Source organism: Nycticebus coucang, chromosome 15, assembly GCF_027406575.1.
Source record: "Nycticebus coucang isolate mNycCou1 chromosome 15, mNycCou1.pri, whole genome shotgun sequence".
NCBI classification, from domain to species: domain Eukaryota; kingdom Metazoa; phylum Chordata; class Mammalia; order Primates; family Lorisidae; genus Nycticebus; species Nycticebus coucang.
Window position 1 is genome coordinate 80406383 of NC_069794.1, and position 21490 is coordinate 80427872.

The following is a 21490-nucleotide window of genomic DNA, read 5'->3' on the forward strand; positions in this document are numbered from 1 at the left end:
GTCTTTTCAAACCTAGAAATAGGATAATGCAAAGTAGTGACTAGAGGAGAGAAAGGTTAAAAACAAGAGTCCCTTGGTGAAATCAAAAAGATTTTATAATAAGCACCTCCACAAATCTCAAATATGAATAAACTCAAACCCCTCCTCCTTTTGTTTCTACTGAAACTGGTTCAGGTGAGTTTTTATTTTACTTTGATTTTTGGTGGAATTATTGAATTAAAAATTTTTTTAAATGTTTCTGATCACTGGCAAAACGATATTAGACTCTATAGAATCCCCAGAAGGACTACATTTAAAAAAGAAAAAATGTACAGATATGTATGATATGTTACAAAGAAGCCTATTTTATCCTTCAGGAAATATCAAAGGCCTAAAATTTTTCTTGGGAGTGAATGTAAACTACCTACAAAAGAACACATAATTAAATTTGACCTTTAAGAAAGACCTCCCCAAATTAGAACATTTTAAAATGAAGCAACTGTATATACACACACACTCTTACATATATCACACACAGAAAAAGTCTAAAGCAGGGATTTTCAACCAATGTGCCACAGCACAAGAATCAACATGCCATGTGAAGATCTTTAATTAATTTTCAAAAGAAGTTCATAGGGCGGCGCCTGTTGCTCAAAGGGGTAGGGCGCCGGCCCCATATGCCAGAGCTGGCGGGTTCAAACCCAGCCCGGGCCAGAAACTGCAAATAAATAAATAAATAAAATAGACGTTCAAAGCACAGTAGGTATATTCTTTTTTTGTTTTTTACTCTTTTTTTTTTTTTTATAAACGTAAGTATGCCACAAAAATTTAACTACTGGTTCTAGTGTGCTATGAGATAAAAAAGGTTGAAAAATACTGCTCTAGAGGGTAGAAAGCAAAAATATTAAGAGTATTTATATCTAAGAAATGGAATTTAATAAATGGTATTATTTTCCTTAAAATGTTTTCTATTGTTATATGTTTTGCAATAATCCTTATTGCTTTTCTAATTAGTTACAAAATTAAAAAAAAAAATAAACCAAACAGTAAGTTCAGATTTTTTTTATTAAGTCATTTGTACAGAGATCATAAATACATTTATGCCATTATGGGATTCGATGTGTTGATTATTTGCACAAATTGGAGTGCTCACATTCTAGATTTTTAAAATGCAACAAATAAAATAACTAGAGTATATACAGCCAAGAAAGAGCAAGATAGGACAACCCACACAAACACCTCTTTTTAGGAACCACTGGTCAAGTACACAGAGAGCACAGAAAGGATAAATGCCATTCATTTTACTAAGGAGGGCAAGTTCATCTCTGAGTTCATCTATGGCTGAGTGGCAATCACATTAACCTACCTGATACTGCATAAATATGATTACCTTTCTTTCTACAAAGTTGATTTTAAAAAATATTGTTATTTTAAATATAGTTTATTATTTTACATTTATATAAATTATTGCATGTAAGAAGTTACTTATTTTTAAATTATTTACAAAATATTAAGGATTAAGACAAGGATGGTTAAATTACCTAGCTAACATGAGTAATATATGAACACATATATACTATATTTTCAAACAGAATGGAAGCGGGTACAACCGTTCCTGTCTTTATAATACCTAATATCTGAGATATCTCACACCTGGGAAACAAGAAAAAGAGTTTACAATTACAGGATAGACTGCTATCCCATTTGTCCACCCTGGGATAGACACTTGAACTATTCCACGAAGATTTTAGCTGTCTATCTAGTGGTTCTAGTTGATAAATGAGACACGTAAGTATTTCTTCCAAAAATGACTTATGTTGGCATAATCTAAAAAACAAAAATATGATAAGCTATGTCTGCACTCTGCAGAACTCAAGAATGAACTCAGAATAAAGATACACTTGTTTAGGAAAAATGACTTCCCAATTTTTGATTTTTCTTGGCTGCCTGTCCTAAGTCCCAAAGGGATAAAGCAGACAGTTCTTTGGGGAATGAAAGAGCCATTTGCTTCTTTCCCATGGCAGCTGGGAATCTGAGACCATCTCTGAAAGGCAAGATATCCCAATTTTTTAACTATCTTTCTCTGGCTATGGAGAACAAGAATCAACATTTTCGTAAACCCTGCATCAAAACATGAACTGAAGGGTTGCTACCGAACCACCAGTACTGAACTAATATTAGCTAACAGAGAAATTCACCTGTATTCAAAAAGGATCAATTTCAGAGCAAAAAGCAAGTACTATTAATGCTTTTCGAGATTGTATACAGTAGCAAAGCAAAATATTTTGACAGAAAGGATTGGGAAAAGGGAGATGTAGGCACAACAATGGAAAAATTATGACTTCAAAAAAAGTGAACATACTGAGTCCTTTTTGCCTGACACGTCAATATGGAAGAAAATTACAAGAATTACATTAAAACACTGTGCAGACCACATCAAAACATTTAACGTGTTAAGAACCATACAGTCTTTACCAAATTATACAAAATAGATTTTAGTCTTCCCTACAATGTCCACTGCTGCTGACTACTCTTCCTCCCTACACAGCTTCCATGACAACCCAGCTTTTTTTCTTTTTAATTTTTCTACAATGTTGTTTCTTTTCTCACCTTTTTATTCCCTTGGTCCCAAATAGAAGCACTGTACCTTTAGGTTATCCTCTGCCTTTGGTGAACTCATCTAAACCCATGTTGATATTTTTCCTTCAACTGAAATGCCCAAACTAATTTTCACTTTTTAGCCCTCTCTTCTTTTTAGAAGGCTAATTTCCTATTCTTACAGAAGTTAAGGAGAAGTGAAAGATGACTTCCAGGTTCCTATACTACTTGCTCTTTTTAAAAAGATAATTTTACAATTTTGATTGTATCTTTCTATACCATAGTAGACTAAAGTAAGAAAGTTAAAAAAGAATGGCTGATGATAGTTTACACATGATAGAAGAAAAAAAATGGATGCTGACATTAAGAGAAAAAAACAGAAAAAAAAAATCACAAAAGGTAAAACAAAAAGCTTAGCAATCTGAGATCACTTGGAATACATGTATAAGCCTACAAATATAAACAAAAGAAAAGTCAGAGATTTACCCTATTGAAAGAATTATGTAAACCACATATTACACTATCCATGACACTTGCCACTAGTCACATGTAGCTATTTTCATTTAAATTGATTAAAATTAAATAAAATTATTCCTCAGGCATGCTAGGGCCACACTGCAAGTGCTCAACAGCCACATGCAGCTAGTGGCTACCTTAGTGGATAACATGATTAATCTCCATCATGCACAAAGTTTTACGGGACAGAGGTACAGTAATAACTCACCATTCAGTGAGTATTTATTCTTTATGTGTTAGGCACTATGCTAGCACAAAGGTTCAGAACAATAAGACCTCTCTTTGCTCTCAAAGAGTATACAGTCTGTCTAGTGGGGGGAACAGAAACAAATATTTACAAGTGCTAACGTAGAGGTAATTAATATTTATGAGAGCAACAGATCCTGTAGCCCACCTCTGAACTCCAGACCAGTTAAGCAAGGATTCCAAACCTTTTATCTCACTACTAATAATTTGCGCTCTCGGCAGATTTGGCCTTGTTTCATCAGACACTATGATGATGCAGCAAGTAATGGGGAGACTGACCACAACCTAGAAATCCTTGGCTCGTCAGAAACGCTCTACCCTTCCACAGTTGATGCTTTATACTGCTGGCAACTCCTAATGGAAAAAGCTATCCTGCTGCTCTGGATCCCCTCCCTAATACATTCCTTGATCCCTTCCAGGAGACAGGAGCAACCGTCACTTTTGGTTTAGAGCTCCCAACGTGTGTTATACTTACAGGGACTGGCAAAGTTACAGGACAAAACAAGGAATTAACACTGAAGGTGAAGACGAGTCTAAGTGCAAATACATGGAGCAAGAAAAAGAGAAGAGGTGTATTTTAAGCAGAAAGGGAAGTTGTGCAAGGATGAAAGATGCATAAGCTAACAGAAAGATCTGTAGACAAGTAAGGACTCATTACAACTCAGTCACAGGGAACATACAAGGAAGCAACAGCAGATGAGGGGGACTGCAGCCCAACTAGCCAGAACCCAAATGCTGCCATAGCAAGGAGGTTAGCCTCAATTAAGCCAACAGACTAACGGCTGGTGACACCCAGCCATTATTAAGTATAAAAGGCTCAAAAATGTTTTCATCAAATATGTATTTATATGTATACATATATATATGATAGTCTTTCTACTTTATAGTCAAAAAGTAATAAGACTTTAGAGCTTGAAAAAAAATCACTCACAATACCTGATAACCACAAGCAAATCCACCAATTCAAGCATTTAAATCCTATGAAAGACACCAAACCTCAGTTAACACTTTTTCAACTCCCATTACAAATTTTAAATTGCTTTTCTGACATTTTGGCTTAATGTTAAGCAAATGTTAAAATTAACATTGAAAATATTAAATTACATTAAATCTTAAAATGAAAATGTTAAAAATTAAATGTTAAGCAAAGGCAAGAAACACAAGTTGAAATATCTGAATATTAGTATATCCATAACCACTGGCTTCAAGATAAAGAGGACATGACATAAAGAAGGTGAAAACTGGTCAAAAGGTTGGAAAAGTAAAAAAAAATCCAAGAACTAACCCAGCTAGCTGGCTTTAGGAAAATTATCAAACATTGCTAAGCTTCACTTTCCTCATCAGTAAAATGCAGTTAGCATTAGCCTCTACCTACCTGATAGGTTTGATCTGAGAATTTTTGATGAATTAAATCTCTTCAAGTAATGAGCTTGGCACAGTGCCTACAATAGTTATTTACTCCTGTAATCCATAAACATCATGAAAAATCTGGCTGGGCACAGTGGCTATTGCCTATAATCCTAGCACTCTGGGAGGCTGAGGTGGGTGGATTGCTTGAGCTCATGGGTTGCAGACCCCACCAGCCTGAGCCAGAGTAAGACCACATCTCTCCTAAAAATACAAAAAACTGAGGCAAGAGGACTGCTTGAGCCCAGAGTTGGAGGTTGCTGTGAGCTATGATGTCGCCATGGCACTCTACCCAGGACGACAGCTTGAGTCTCTGTCTCAAATAAATAAATAATGAAAAATCTACTATACAGCAGGCACCAGACTAAGCATTGGTGATAGTGTCAATTAAACATATACTGTAGCTGGCGCAGTGGCTCAAACCTGAGCTCACAGGTTCAAGACCAATCTGAGCAAGAGTGAGACCCCACTCTAAAAAATAATAGCTGGGTGTTGTGGCTGGCAGCTGTAGTCCTACCTACTTGGAAGGAATCACTTAAGCCAAGCCAAGCCAAGCCAAGCCCAGGTTGCTGTGAGTGTGACACCACAGCACTCTACTGAAGGTGACAAAGTGAAACTCTGTCTCCAAAAACATGAAATAAAATAAAATAAAAATAAACATGTACTGTATATATCTACCCTCTTAGAATCTCTGCCTACAGCAGAATGAATTACAAAGTGTGATTAAGGCTCCAGAGGTCAACGGGATCCTAAGACTGAAACAAAGGGAGTGAGTAGTATTAATTTTCCATGTGGTCAGGAAAGGTACCTTTGAGGAATGAGTAAAGCTAAGAGGCACAACCCATGCATAGAGGATACATAAGTACACTGAGAAGCACCCTAAACAGAGAGATTGGTGTGTGCAAAGGCTCAAGCCAAGTGGGAGTAAGAGCTTGCAGCAGGTGTGAGGAACTGAGAGGAAGTCTGTATAACTGAGACACAGTCAATCAAATGAGATGAGACCATCGAGTTAGGTAGGAGCCAGATCCTGTAGGACTCTGAAGAGCCATGGAAATAAGGATTAGAGATTTTATTCTATGGAAATTTACTCTTCAATGGAAACACTCAAACTGTTTTTAGAAAAAGTATTACAGAGTCATGTGACTGAAATGTGGAAGGATTGGTTCCTAGATTAATGCAAGAATCCAGGAAAGAGATGGTCCTTGAACTAGGGTGGTAGTATGGAGATGAAAAATGGATGGATTTTAGATATATTGTGAAACAGATTGGATATGGAAGATGAGGAAAAAAAGGAATTAGGGATGGCTCCTAGGAATTAAGCCACTGCTTGGCTGATCATGGTATGCTAAGTAACACAGTTAAATATTTAATTAATTTTAGCGATTCTTAGCTATTAGAAAGTTAGGAGGCCAAAGGGGAGAGAGAAAACTGGTGATTTTAAAGCACAAACAGCAAAAAAATGAAACCAAGACATAAAAAGAAAAGGCCAGGTCCAGATATGAAGGAACAGCAATATCAAACCAAAGTTCTCAATGAAAACAACTAACTATAAAAGTGATATAAAATACCTCAAGTCCCCAGCTACTTGAAGGCACAGGAAGAACAACCAAGAGCAAAGACATGAGGGACTAAGATCCCTTACAGAAAGGAAACAGAGAAGCTCGCCTTACTAGTGCCCCTTGAGGTATTTGCCAATTACCAGCACACGGCAAAAGGCCAAGCAGAAAGCAGCATCCTAGAGCTTCTCTCAGTCTCACTGGGCTGGGAAGACAAAAATTGGAATTCAGTACTACAAAAGCAACCAGGAACTAAGAACTCCCCCCAAAAAATTAAACTCAAAGAAAGGACCCCAACATTCTGTACAACTTTTCCCAGAAACATGCTCAATCATCAGCACGGACTGAAATTCAGGCAACCTCAGCAAAAAGATGCTGCGAAGAGGCTAAAAAGCTGAGCAGAGTTTTCATCAGCCTCAGAATACTTGAAATTCAGGACTTTCCACAGACAAGGCATCCTGGTAAACATTCTGAACTTTTGACGCCAATCTTAGAGTAGGGCTTTTCACCAGGAGTGAAGCTGCTAGAATTTCCTGACTGCCCTCTATTCAGCCTCCTGCCATATCAATTCACTGATGAATCAAAGTGACCAATGTGTTTTCTAACTGCTTGCCAGAGAATATTAAATCCTATATGAAAAAATATAACTATCATTTAGATCCCCTGGCACAGTGGCTCTTGCTTATTATAATCCTAGCACTTTGGAAGGCCAAGGTGGGGTTAATCGCTTGAGCCCAGGAGTTTGAACCAGTCTGAGCAAGAGTGAGACCCGTCTCTGCTAAAAATAGAAAATGTAGCCAGGTGTGGTAGCACACACCTGCAGTCTCAGCTACTTGGAAGGCTGAGGCAAGAGGATCACTTGAGCTCAAGAGTTTGAGGTTGTTGTGAGCTATGATGATGCCTCGGCACTCTACCTAGGGCAACAGTCTCAAAAAATAAATAAATAAAAATAATTTTAAAATTAATAAAAAATGATGTTAATAAAACATTACCAGACATCCAAGTAAAAAAAAGATCAAATGACCCAAAACCAGACAACAAAAATAGGACATATAGATATGTGTCAAAATTAGACAGTAATTTTGTAATAATAATTAACACACTTAAGAAAACAGATGAAAACACCATAAGAACTTGAATCTACATAAATTTTAGTACTAAAAATAAAAAAAAAACAGAATTAAAAACTTAATAATTGGGTATAATTAAATACTACTGAACAGAGAAGATACAAGTGAACTTGAAGATGGTTTAGTAGAAAATCTCCAAATTGACAGAAAACGAAAAAAGAATGCAAAAGTAAAATGACCTAACGTACACATAACTGTAGTCCCATAAGGAAAGGAGAAACTGAACAGAAACAACATTAGCTGAGAAAATGCCCAAAGTGACCAAGAGAGCAAGCCAAACATAGACTGAAGACACTATGAACTCTAAGCAGGATAATTACCTCCTCCCCCTCAAAAAAAGCCATACACAAGCACATCATAGTAAAATTGCTAAAAACCAAATACAAGTTAAAATCTTGAAAACATCCAAAGGAAAACACATGAACATCAAAGCTTTGAGCAATAATGAGACCAAAAGCTGACTTAACATAAACAATGGAAGCTAGAAGATGATAAAATAACACGTTGAAATCAGAGACCCTTTTAAAATGAAGGTAAAATAAATAAATTTTCAGGCAAACAGAAACAAAGAATTCATTACCTGAATTCTTTGCACCAAAAGTAATACTAAAAGGAGTTCCTTGGATAAAAGGAAAATTACTCGGATGCAAATACAATCAAACAGAAAGAGGTATGCAAATAAAGACCTCAAATAGAAAGAAACAAAAACTCTAGAAGGGTAAATGTGAGGGCAAATTGAAACAATTCTTACCCACTATTACTTCAACAACAATGCTCTCTTTGGAGTTTAAAATAAAACAAATGCTGGAAGAGGGGTTAAATGGTATCAAAGTGTTGTATGGCCCTTCTGTTTCTCTGGAAATGATAAAGACAGATTCAAAAAAGTCAGAGATGTATATTGTAATCTCTAGGTTAACCAGGAAAGATAATAATTTATAACAACAAACAAGCTAAGGGGCAGGGTTATGGCATAAACGTTTGATTAATCTGAGAAAGCAAGAAAAGGAAGGGAACGTGATGAAGCACTGATTAGAAGTAGAAAACAAACAGCAAATTAGTAAATTTAAACCCAGATTATGTAGTACAGTGATTACATTAAATGTAAAACAACAAAGATTACCATATTTAATAAGAAACAAAACTCAAGTGTATGATTCTCAAAGAGATTCATCTGAAGTATAAGAACAAAAAGCTAAAGGAGAAGAAAGGAAAGAGAAGCCAAAAGAAAGCTACACTAACATGCAAAACATGCTTTAAAGCAGTGGTTCTCAACCTGTGAGTCACAATCCCTTTGTAACAATGAAAATACATCCTGCATATCAGATGTTTACATTCATTCATAACAGTAGCAAAATTAGTTATGAAGTAACAATGAAAATAATTTTATGGTTGGGGGGTCATCACAACGTGAGGAACTGTATTAAAGGGTCGCAGCATTAGGAGGCATTAGGAAGGTTGAGAACCACTGCTTTAAAGCAAAGAATATTACTGGAGACTAAAGATGATAAAAGGATCAATCTAATAGGAAGATACAATAATCAAATTTATTTGCAGCTAATAATTTAGCCTCAGAATATTAATACTGTATGAGAAGGGACACTAAGAAAGAGGCTTGCAGGAGAATGGGAAGGAAACCTGGCCTGCTGACTAGGAAAATTAGAGGTCCCTAAGAATATGAGGACAAGGTCACCTAGGTAACCAATGACCAATAGAAAGAGACAATCAATGGCCAACAGAAAAGGGCAATAGTGCCTGTAGGTGCAGATAAGACAATGAAAGACTTGCAATTAATTTCAAACACAGAGGGTACTTAATAAAGACCCCTATGGGCCTTTCCATCTCCCTCTTTCACCTTCTCTCCACCATGAGAGGGACCCACTTCCAGCTATCTTTGGAAGTGCTCTAAACTTTCTCTGTTTTTCCTAAATAAAATTTCTCTTTATTATGCTGAACCTTGTGCAAGTTACTCTGCGCTCTATTCACCCTGCCTGTGCTGCTCCAGCATTCTTTCCAGTTTCCATTCATCATTACTTTCAATTACTGTTGTGCCTTTCTAGCTGAGCTGAGTAATCGAACCAGGTTAAACGGGTTTGAAGAACTGGGACCCCTGACCTCCAACAATGTATATAAGGTAAAATTTGAGAGAGCTAAAAACATAGACAAATTCTTACACACTTAGAGATTTTAACACACTTTTTCTCAACTCAATGATTTAAAAAAAGACAAAAAGTCCATAGTGTTATGGTAGATTGAATATGATTAATAAACTTGACTTAATTGCCATACATAGCACTGTGTTCAACTTTCTAAAAATGACCAATAAAGCAAGTATCAATAAATTACCTACAACTGAAATCATAGAAAGAATGGTCCCAGACCACAATAGTATTAAACTAGATATCAATACTAAACACATAACTAGATAATGTCCAAATACTCAGATATTAAGCAATATACTACTTCTAAATAACCCATGGGTCAATGAAGACATCACAATGGAAATTTTTAAAGGCTGACAATTAATGACTAAAGTATCCATCCCAAGAAATTTTAGAACAGCAAATCAGGCCAGGCATGGTGGCTCACACCTTTAACCCTAGCACTTTTGGAGGATCTCCAGCTTGAGCAAGAACGAGACCCTGTCTCCATGGAAAATTAGCCAGGTGTGGTGGTGCCTGCCTGTAGCCTCAGCTATGTGGGAGGCTGAGGCAGGAAGAATCTGGAAGTTCAGGAGTCTGAGGCTGCAGTTAACTATGATGATGCCACTACACTCTAAGACTGACAGATAAGAACCTGTTTCAAAAAACAAAACAAAAACTAGTAAATTAAAAATTGTTTAAACAGAAGGAAAGAAATAAAGCTGAAAGCAGAAATCAATAGACAGTACAGAACTATTTAAATTGAAAAATTGTATCTCTGAAAAGACTAAGAGGCACAAATTACCAACACGTAGATTTATAAAGCAGATATAATTATAGATATTATAAATAACATACATGAATAGAAGAATATGCAAAAATCTTTAAGCCAAACTGGAAAAGTTAGATGAAATGGACAAATCCCTTAAAAAGCAAAACCTGTAAAAATTGATAAAAAATGTTTATAGTTTTACATGTATTAAAGCAACAAATCAACCTCCACAAGGAAACTCCAAATGGCTTGACCAGTGAATTCTTCAAGATGTTTATGAATAAAATAAAATCAATCTTCACAAACTCTTCCAAAGAATAAAAAAAAAACCATCATAATCCCTAATACCTAAATCTGTCAAAGACTTTACAAGAAATTAAAATTGAAAGCCTCTTTCATGAACAAAAATACAAACATTCTAAATAAAGTGTTATCTATCACATTAAAAGAATAATGTACAATTACCCAAAATACAAGAAAGCTTTAAAATGAGGAAATATTTATCCTTCTCCTCCCGACCTCCCAAAATAAACATATTATCTTTTGACACAGCAACTGTATTCCTAAGAGTTTTATCCTAAGGAAATAATGAGACACAGAGTCAGGTTTAAGAATACCTATTACATTCAAAATTACAATATGGTTTTGTACTTATTTTTATAGACAAATGTTCATAACATATGATTAAATGAAAAAAAGGAAGACAGAAGAGCAGGAATATTTCTATGAAATATTTATATGAAAGTAAAGAAAAACATATATCAAGAGAACACTTTGTCCAGGCCTGCAAGGTGGCTCATGCCTGTAATCCTAGCACTCTGGGAGGCTGAGGCAGGTGGATTGCCTGAGCTCAGGAATTTGAGACCAGCCTGAGCAAGAGCAAGAATCTATCTCTACTAAAACTAGAAAAACTACTTGGGCGTTGTGGCAGGCGCCTGTAGTCCCAGCTACTTGGGAGGCTGAGGCAAGAGGAATGCTCAAGCCCAAGAGTTTGAGGTTGCTGAGAGCTATGACATCTCAGCACTCCACCCAGGGCAACAGGGTGAGACTCAGTCTCAAACAAAAAAAAAAAGAACATTTTGTCTAGACAGTGAATTGCTGTCTTAATTTAACTACATAAACAAAAAATACAATGCCAAACTTTGACAATTTTCTTCAGTAGAAAGAACATTTTCTTCTCAAAATCCAATAAGAAAATTGCTCACATACATATTTTACACAGATTTGAAACAATCAATAGAGAATCTGTATCATACACAAACAGTTAAAGTATGAAGACAAAAACAAAATGCTCTGAAAACACGGATTTGTAAATCCTCTACAAATCAATCTATTTATTACACATAAGAAGCATTTAAAGTGGTATTTTTATAGGAAAATTCTATCTTATAACAAACATCACACAAGAGGACTCAAAATCCTAACTAGTTTGAAGAACATTCTCTTTAATTTTACTGATTACTAAAACAAGCTTCATTAACATCAGTCAAATCCCCAAGTTACACAGTATATCACAAAGATGTTTCAGATAAGCTTCATCTCTACCTACCATGCTAGCTCAGGCCAAATCAGCAGTGACTGCCTGGAGCACAATGTTGGGAAGGAATCTGAGGTGCACATTTAGGAAAATGTGCCTGAGGGTTCTGGCAGTGTTTGTTCAGGTATGGTAGGGGGAAGGGTGAGGGATGTGTACCACTAGTATCACCTGACTCAGATTCCTATGCTGGCTCAACTTTTCCCCAGCTACATGTCCTCAAACAAGTTGGTTATCCTCTCTAACCCTGGGTTGTGAGAAAGTAAAAATGAGCTCTGTTGCTAATTAGGCAGTGACGTCTGAAAGACTCTGGGAGGCTGAGGTGGGTGGACTGCTTGAGCTCATGAGTTTCAGACCAGCCTGAGCAAGAGTGAGACCCCCCCATCTCTACTAAAAATGAAAAACTGAGGCAACAGAATCTCTTGAGCCCAAGAATTTGCGGTTGCTGTGAGCTGTGGTGCCACAGCACTCGACCCAGGGCGATAAAGTGAAGACTGTCTCAAAAAAAAGGAAAAAAAAGTTAAAATATTCAGAAATCTTAAGTTATTTACTGCAGTGGCTTCTAAATTTTTTTGATGGAACATCCCAACTATAAAATACTTAAGCAGAAACCTCTAATGTATGTGTATTCATTTATAAATTATGCATATTAATATAAATTAATTATATATAAATTAATATAAAATATATACTAAAAACAGAAATTAAAAGATAAAATTATTTTCATTTATTTTAAATATTAACTATTTAAAATACTAATTTGTTTTAATCTTGCAATCACTAAAGATACTATTAACATATTAAGTGAGAACAATGTTATTGAATATGCCTCTACGTTTTAAAGTCTTTTTTTCGAGACTCACTATGTCACCCTTGGTAGAGGGCTGTGGTGTCACAGCTCACAGCAACCTCAATTCTCTTGCCTTAGTCTCCCAAGTAGCTGGGACTACAGGCACCGGCCACAAGGCCTGGCTATTTTTTGTTGCAGTTGTCATTGTTTTAGCTGGCCTGGGCTGGGTTCGAACCTGCCACCCTCAGTGCATGTGGCTGGGGCAGTAACCACTGTGCTATGGGGGTGCTGAGCCTATGTTTTAAAATCTTGTTTTCCCAGTTTGTGAAGTACAATATAATTTTGGCACTTGGTTTTAAGAGCTGTCATAGGTCAAAACTGAAAAATCTAGCTCACAAAGATGCACAGATCTATAAAGAAGAATATATCACTAACTTCCTAAATATTATTTCTCCATTCTATCACCACATATGCAAAAGTTTTGTCAAAAGTTAGCCACCTGATGTCAATGTTATTAAAATTATATTTTTCCTGACATCAAATACTTTTGCAAACTAAATAAAATGTTTGGATTTCTGTTTCCACTGAATGGGTCCAAAGTTCATAGAAACTCTTTATAAGGAAGATAGTTCAACAGACTGGAATGACCTAAACATGCTTGCAAAATGTTCTCTCCTTAAGTTTCTTCTGAAAAACAGGTACTTTCTCACTTACTGTTTAAAGTCAATTTTGCTTCGCAGTGACAACTTAATAGGGGATTTCTTTTCTCAAAAATATCTGCTAGGTAGCATACTATTAAGATTAATAGCCACTTTTCATCATGGAAAAGATAAGCATATAGAATTCTCATCTTTTGTAAAAAAATTTGTAATTCATCTTTGAGTTCTACAACGCTTGTAAAGATGTTGATAGCAAAAGTTTATTTCCCATCTCAATATAAAGTATCACAGACTTCTTTTAAAAAGTATTTTTACAAGTAACTACACTACAACAGAAAAACTTGAAAAACTGGGAAATTCATCTGCTGTTGCTGATATGTATTACACATTACACAATTTCAACAACTCCCCTCAGCAAATTGCACTCATTGTAAACCACTGAATGTGAACCTAGGAAAACCTCAAAGCCAATCCATAATATTAATACAAAAAGCTCAATTCCACCCCCTTTGGAAGCACAAAATAAACATTCTCCTATCTTAATTCTCACATCTCAAAACTGACTCACCTCGCCTCACTTTGAAAATTACAGATCTAGTGAAGGGGCACAAAGCCTCATGATCTATATTAGGTACTAATAAGGGTGTTACAGTTGTGGCTAATAAAATAATAATACTATATTAGACAGGTACCGAATAAACATTGACTAGAATCAATATTAAAATTGTGACTCTAAGTCACCAAAAATAAGTTAAATTATACATAGTATATGCCAATTATGGAAAAGAACAGTAATCCAAAATTGTACTCAGAAAATTGACTAGTTTAGAATGACTTATTACCAAAAAGTTCCAAGTTACCAAGAATTCTATAGTCACATTCAATTTTTTTCCCCAGAATGAGGGTACTTTGAAAATAAAAGGGCAAATGTAGAAATATACGCTTCAGACTCCTAAAACACATTTACTGTTCCATATGATGAAAACTAGTAAAGCCATTAGTATTTTGTTCAATAATTTAAAATAAATTGAAGCTTTAATATTACAAATACATTCCTCATATTCAAAGTGACAACCTAATGAGACATCATAGTCTTCATATTTAATTCCACTATTAGTGGTATGGAATAATGTTTACTTTTGCCATAAGTAACAAAGACAGCAAAGCTTTTTGAGTCAAGTCAGTCACTCAGCAGTGTTTAAATGTGTATTCTGCTTTAAGAACTATGGGAAATAGAATAAATATAAGATTCATATATCCATATAAATTTGGTATCTAAGAAGAATGGCAAAAGCACTAAGAAAAATAGTTCACAGGAAGGAGAGATCACTGTGGGCTACAACGATAAAAGACCGCTTCAGACATAAGCAGCAGCGGGATTCAGAGCTAGAAAAGAGAAAGCATTCAAAACTAAGGAACCATTTGTCATCTGTTTTCTTTACAAAAATGTCTAATTCAAAACATCAAATATAAGGCACATTCAAATAAAGCAATATAGAGAAACATTCAATTAGATGTGTGTGTGTGTGTGTGTATATATATATATATATTTTTTTTTTTTTTTTGAGACAGAGTCTCAAGCTGCAGCTCTATGTAGAGTGCTATGGCATCATAGTTCACAGCAACCTCCAACTCTTGGACTCAAGCGATCCTCTTGCCTCAGGTTTTCTATTTTTAGTAGAGACGGAGTCTCGCTTTTTTTTTTTTTTTTTTGCAGTTTCTGGCCACGGCTGGATTTGAACCCGCTTTTTGCTCAGGCTGGTCTCAAACCCATTGAGCTCAAGCTATCCACCCGCCTCAGCCTCCCTGAGTGCTAGGATTTCAGGCATGAGCCACTGCACCCAGCCCTAGAGATATATTATTTATTAAATTATTCATAAAGTCACGAACACACATATGTAAACAGTAGTTACCTATCTACCCTTTAACTTCACAAAACTTTCCAACTCAGACTTGAAATCTAACTCTAGCAAGAGTAAGAAACCTGAGTCCAGAAACAGAAAGAACATCAAAAAGAAGTTGCAAGAGAGAAAATTCTTTGGCATTAAATCTCAGTATACTTTGCTCAATGCTAAAAATTGTCTGTTCTCTGGACCTTCTTCTAGCACAGTATTTTCCCCCGGTAAATTCTACATCTGTCATTTTACTTTAAGTTGGAAAAGTGATAAAAGTTCAATTTGAAACGAAATTCGTTTTTGTAATTTCCTGTCCACAAGAGGGCTCCAATAATTCTTCCATGAATGGAAGTGATAACAAAAGTTATCATAAGAATACCAAGCACATAAAACGTACTGAAAAAATTTGAATTGTTATTACCTCGTTTAAGTCTGACTAAATATTGTTAAATCTATTATAATGTCTACATTAATAGTTTTTAAAGATACAGGGCTTTTCTTTAACAGTTTTCTCAACTAAAATGTTTCAAATACCAAAATTGCTTTGCCATTATTCTCACATTATCAATTTTTCTCTGAGGTATAATTTTCAATTTAATAGATTTCATAAAGTATAATTTCAGTCCAGAGCTCTTAAATAGTAGCACAAATGCTGCATATAACACTTTTAGTATATACAAGAATGTGTAACTTTCCCAATCCAGAAAGCAAAATTACTATTACTATGTAGTCTTTATTACTAACAGACAGTAAATGTTCTCTTGCAGAAAACCTACAGTCTTTAATATAAGTCATGCTGCGATTATACACAATAAATATTGCCTCATCATGAACTATTATGATCTTGGCTGAAAATAAAGAAAATGAAATCATTTAAACACAAAGTCTTATAATGATATTCTATTAATTCCATTCTATTCTATTCTATTAATTCTGTTCACTATTTTTAACAAATAAGTGACCATACCGAGATGTGAGTAAATCTAGTTCACTCTTGGCAAAAGAAAAATATTTCATGTAAACACATTTATATTTATAGGACATATATATTACAAAATGTAATAAAAGGACCAACTGCAAATTATTTTAAAGCAAACAGCAAATCCATTCACTAGGGGTGCCTCTCCCCCTCTCCAAAAAACTGACTAAGTTTGGATTATAAAGAGATCCTTTAAAGGTAAACACAAATATTCATTGAATATTTAAAAATAAATTTTACATGTGAGTTCTATTTACAAAACAAAAAAAAATGCTAAAAAATTGATTTTAAAAGTGAGTCATATTCATAGCCATAAGACTTTACCAAAACATGGATTGATTCAGCAATTACCATAGCTGAAGAATAAATTATCTCTAATGAAAACATGACAGGGGTTATAACTTCACTGCCCCACCCCATTTCCCAAATAGGATTTTCTTACACAACTGACAAGCACTTCAAAAATGTAAGAGCATAGTATTTTTTTCTAAATAGCACATACTGTCAACACTTAGAAAGCTTAACATTTTGCTGAGCCTAGCAAAAACATATGTATTCATACTTCCGAGTTTAGAAGATTGAACAGTAGAAATCCCGGTCAATTTAGAGTTATACTGCAAGGGAAATGTTAGTTTGTGGAAAGATGTGGGAGTGGTGAGATGGGCTTTGCAAGATTCAAAGAGTGGTAAATTGTTCTCACTTTAAGTCATGAATGTAAGCTAATATCAACTGTCAATTATTGGCATGAACAGTTTAACAAATATGATGTATTTAATCAACAACTTCTAACCAGTATTTATCATGCTCTATTTCAAAAAGTGGAGAATTTTAGGCACACATTAAATGAAGGCACTTTTTAAGCAAAAATGCAATAGTAAGTAACAGCAGGCAAAGGTTTAAAAGACTTTAACAAAGAAAAATATCTTAACCTCTAAACCAGCTGAACAGCTAAAAAATGTGACCAAAAAAAAAAAAAAATACTCCGAACAATCCAACCCATGCTGTACTTGAGTACACACACTCCCAAATAGCATCATCAGGGCATTATATGTTTATTACATAATACTGCTTTGCCCTTGCATATCACCTTTAATCAAGCGATCTCAAAGCACCACAGAATCATCAAGGCCTTTAACATAAGAGTCTAAAACAGATAGTTATATTTTATTATTGCAGCTATTAATAAAGCCTGCCCCTACTTCCCAGTCCATTGATCCTAACATCAGTTTCCAAACCCTCTCTCTCTGACTTGGAAACAGTATTCTCCAAATCATCTCAATTTGTGACTGATGCTTATGCACATAACAGCTTTTCTTCTTCATTGGACCTAAAGAAAACAGTGGCTCCGTTTTAATGACACAAATCTATTTCTTTACAACTTCTGTTACAGAAAATGGTACTTAGGATGAACATTATCTTGCACTTTGCTTGATGTTATAAAATGGAGGCTTTGGAAAGAGCAAATCTTTGCTGGAGGCAAAGAGCCCACAGATCGCTCATCAAGCAGGGGAAACAGCATTTCCCAGATCAGTCTAGAAGAGCCCTCTCCCTGCAACTTCAACAGCAGTGTAGGGGGAACCAGCCAGGCAGGAGACTATTCTCCAGTGTGCACAGCAGGAGGGAAGGGAAAACTAAAAGAACAATGCACTGAGTTTTAAGTCTCAGGAAGGAGAGTGTAAGGTTGCAGTGGCCACCCAAGAGACAGAACACAGGGGTTCCTTTGCATTTAAATAGCACATTAAATGAGAAATTAAACATAAGTAAAACATCTTTAAATCAAGGTCAAAATAAGCCTCTTAAAAGTCATTTAATTTTTCTTGTTTTAAAATCTGTTAAGTGAGGTTTGCTCCTATAGAAATATCTTGACATTTTACAATTTAACCATCAGCAAAGTTCAATTGTTTTTCTACTAGATGAATACAGAAACACTCAAATGTTAATGTAAGTGAGCATAACCATATTAACTACCATTATTTCATAAACAAGATTATTCACCTTCCTGTTAGTTGCATTATGTTTGTCCCTAGGATTGAAAAATGTAATTTCACATCACACAAACCCACCCCCGCCCCGCACAGTAAGACGACATAGTAACTGTTAAGTCAATTGACTCACAAAACAAAAAGCGTCAGTAAACAAGAGTACTTTTTGTTTCAAGTTGTCAACACTCAGTGATAAAGGCTCAATAATGTTTATTACCTTTTAAAAGTCTAAAATGTAATCTACGAAATTCATCCAGTAGAGATAGACAAGCCAGTCTAGATTAGTGAAAATTCCAAAACATTTGAATGCTTGTTGCTATCCGTGTACATGCAGACATTTCAAAAAACTCGTGGCAAATTCTAATATACTTCTTAAAGGGATGTTTATCCCTGTTCTTGAAAAATACGTGTATCAAGTTTGTCCCTACTGCATCAGTGTTTCCGTCTGTGTTAAAAGAGCAAGATTCCCGTTTCTCTACCTCTGTATCACCCCTCCTCAGCTCTGCCCAGTGTCACTGACGCTTTCAGAAGCATAAAAAACACAAATGTTCAGAGATTTCTAGCAAAGGACTTATTTTCTCCACTTTAAGCTACCTTGTTACATTTACCCACTTCTCCACTGTCTTCAATGGTTTTAGAAAACCACCAAATAAGAAAACCTGTATTAAAAGCAGTTCTAAAAGGAGAAAACCAGAAGCTCCAACTTCTCCAAATCTACTAGCATAGTGGCTTTTCGACAGTCTCCAACAAACCTTCGCCCCACGCCTGCGTCCCTTCTGATTAAATAAGATTGGAGACCACAATTAAATCAGTGTGTCATAAGAGCCTTCACTTACCATATCCGCCGGGACATTACTGGACATCTTGCCGTTTGATATATACCCAAATGTTTACGAGAAAAAAATATATAACAAACAAAAAAGAGAAGTCTTCAAGCTACAGAAATAAACCTTCACGATTTTGATTGGTTCGCGATGTGCTTTTGCGCCCCTCAAAATAAGTTATTTCGGAGCCAAAGTGCAGGCCTGGCCGAGGTTCTGATGCGAAGAGGAACAATCCCCAGGAGCTGTGTGGCCGGAGTGAAGAAACTCCCGGGACGGCAGAGGCAGCCCCCGTTGTCGTCGTCAGCAGCAGCAGCAATAGCAGCCCCAGGACCGGCCGCGCCAGGTGGACCCAGCCGAGTGACACACGGACATGGAGCGGAGTGGGAGGGGGTTAAATCCGCCTTCCTTCTTTCCCAGCCCCGGCAGTGATTCACACTCGCTCCCGAGTCAAGTCCTCATTAAGCAGGAGAAAAATGCCCCAGCGTGCATGTACATAGATAACTATGTAGCTACACATCCACGCGTGAGCGCTGAGGGGCGGCCGAACTGCAGCCGGGCGATCCCGCCGAGGAGCCGCACGCGAGAAGCCCGCGCGGACGGCCCACGGAAACGGCTCAACTCGCGCCGCCGGGGCTGAGAGCCGAACCGCGGAACCCCGCGCTCAAGGGCATTTAACTAGTTGGGAGCCAAAGCGAAAGCCCCGGGCGGAGAGACGGGGCCGGGGGCGGCGAGCGCGGCTCGGCTCGAGGCCGGCCAGGACACTCCACTGCGGGTCGGGACTCAGGCCGCGGGTGCCTCTGGGCAGCGAAGGGGCTCGGGGCGCATCGTCTCCAGCTCCTCTGCGCTTCTCTTCTGCCTCCGCCTCCCTCGTCTCCGCCTTCCCCACCCCTCCCCGGCCTCGCGATCTCCGGGCGACGCCGACTTCGGCTGGCCCCCGGAAGAGGCCGGGTTCTCCCTCTCTTCAGTTCGGGAATGGTTTCCTCTAGAGCTTTGTTTCTCTTCCTCCTCCACTTTTTCAGTCCCACACGCCACGACCGCCTCCTGTCATCGTCTCTCAAAGCAACATGGCGGCAGCAGCCCGATCGCGAGTAGGGGACACGGGGAGAGCACCCCCGCCCCCAAGAGCCACCGCCCCCGTCCTCCCTCCGCGGACACCAAGTGCGTCACTACGGAGACCACCCTGGAGCATCACGGGAAGTGTAGTCTACGCGGGTGGGGGAGGGGGCGCCTAACGCGTCCTTTCCTGACTCTGAAGCCACGCCCACCATAGCAACAGTTACTAGGAAAGGAAAGGGCTTTAGCCAGACTGCTGCCCAGGAGTTAGGTGATGCCTTCCATGAGTAGTAAGTAGCTGTGATCACGAGAATTGTTGAGGGGAAATAATTCGACACAGAGAGATTCCCTCATGCACAATATGCCCACAGAGCTAAAATATGGTATCCCTCCAAGAAGAATCATTCATTTTAATAACAGCACGCTCTCCACATCCTGCAATCTCAAAGCATTTTGTAGAGTGATTTCATCTAGGTCTTCTTAACATTACGTTTTGAAGATCCGAAGCAATTATTGATTTCCAATAAGGTCACATAAGTTCAACAGGAACAAGGATCTCATTAAGCAGTGAAAACATTTGAACATGTTTTTCTTGAAGCCCCAGAGCCAGAAAGCTACAATGTACTTAATTGAAATTACCAAACACTGTATTAGATACAATTGTGTTATCATATCAAATCTATATCAGGAAATAGCTACTACAGACTAGGTGGTGATTCACCAGTTTACCCTTCTAGCGCCTAAGTTTTATTTAACTCAAATAATGTAATTGAAAACCTATTTACCTGTAGTAATTAGCAAATAGCAGAAAATAATGCCATACAATAATGTATCTGGAATAGACATCTGAATCCCTGTTCACATTTCTCTTAGTCGGTTGACAGAATACTTTATTTAGGAAGGATATTCTCAATATGACACCTATATCTAAATCCCCCTGAATTTAGAGTCTGAAAGCTACCTCTCCAACTTACAGCCATGTGACCTCATCTGTAAAACAGTCTTGCCTTCTTTCCAGGGTTAAAGTAGGAGCACTTGTGAGTATGAGTTCATGCAAGGGAAATAAATCACTTTGTAAACAATAATGCATGATTTAACTACTCATTCTCCTACAGAAAACAAACTGTGCTAGGCACTCTGCTAGGCACTAGGACTTTAAAAATGAATAATCTAGTCACTGTCCTCAGGGAGCTCATTGTCTGGGAGCCCCTGTCATTCTTCACAGCAATCTCTCCAGGCCAGATTGTCTCATCAGATGGAAACACGTAAGGCATTTAGAGTACCTGTCTCCTGAGTAGCCTGCCTAGAGAAATTCCAAACACCCCTAGGAGGCTACATCACCCTTAGGAGGATAGATCAAATTCCCAAAGAAACCAAAGGGCAAAGGAGAAAAGGGCTCCCAATCTCACCATGATTAGGCTTCAGGATTTTG

The 21490-nt window shown here is 37.2% G+C and overlaps 1 protein-coding gene across 1 annotated transcript in view; it reads right to left on the reverse strand.

Moving 5' to 3' along the window:
* The window catches only part of UBL3 (ubiquitin like 3), a 72947-nt gene extending 52827 nt beyond the window's left edge, over positions 1 to 20120 (reverse strand). Inside the window, exon 1 of the mRNA XM_053563624.1 lies at positions 19018 to 20120. Coding sequence (XP_053419599.1) covers positions 19018 to 19044 — 27 coding nt within the window. The 5' untranslated portion in view covers positions 19045 to 20120. The remainder of the gene's footprint in view (positions 1 to 19017) is intronic.
* Positions 20121 to 21490: the final 1370 nt, after the last annotated feature.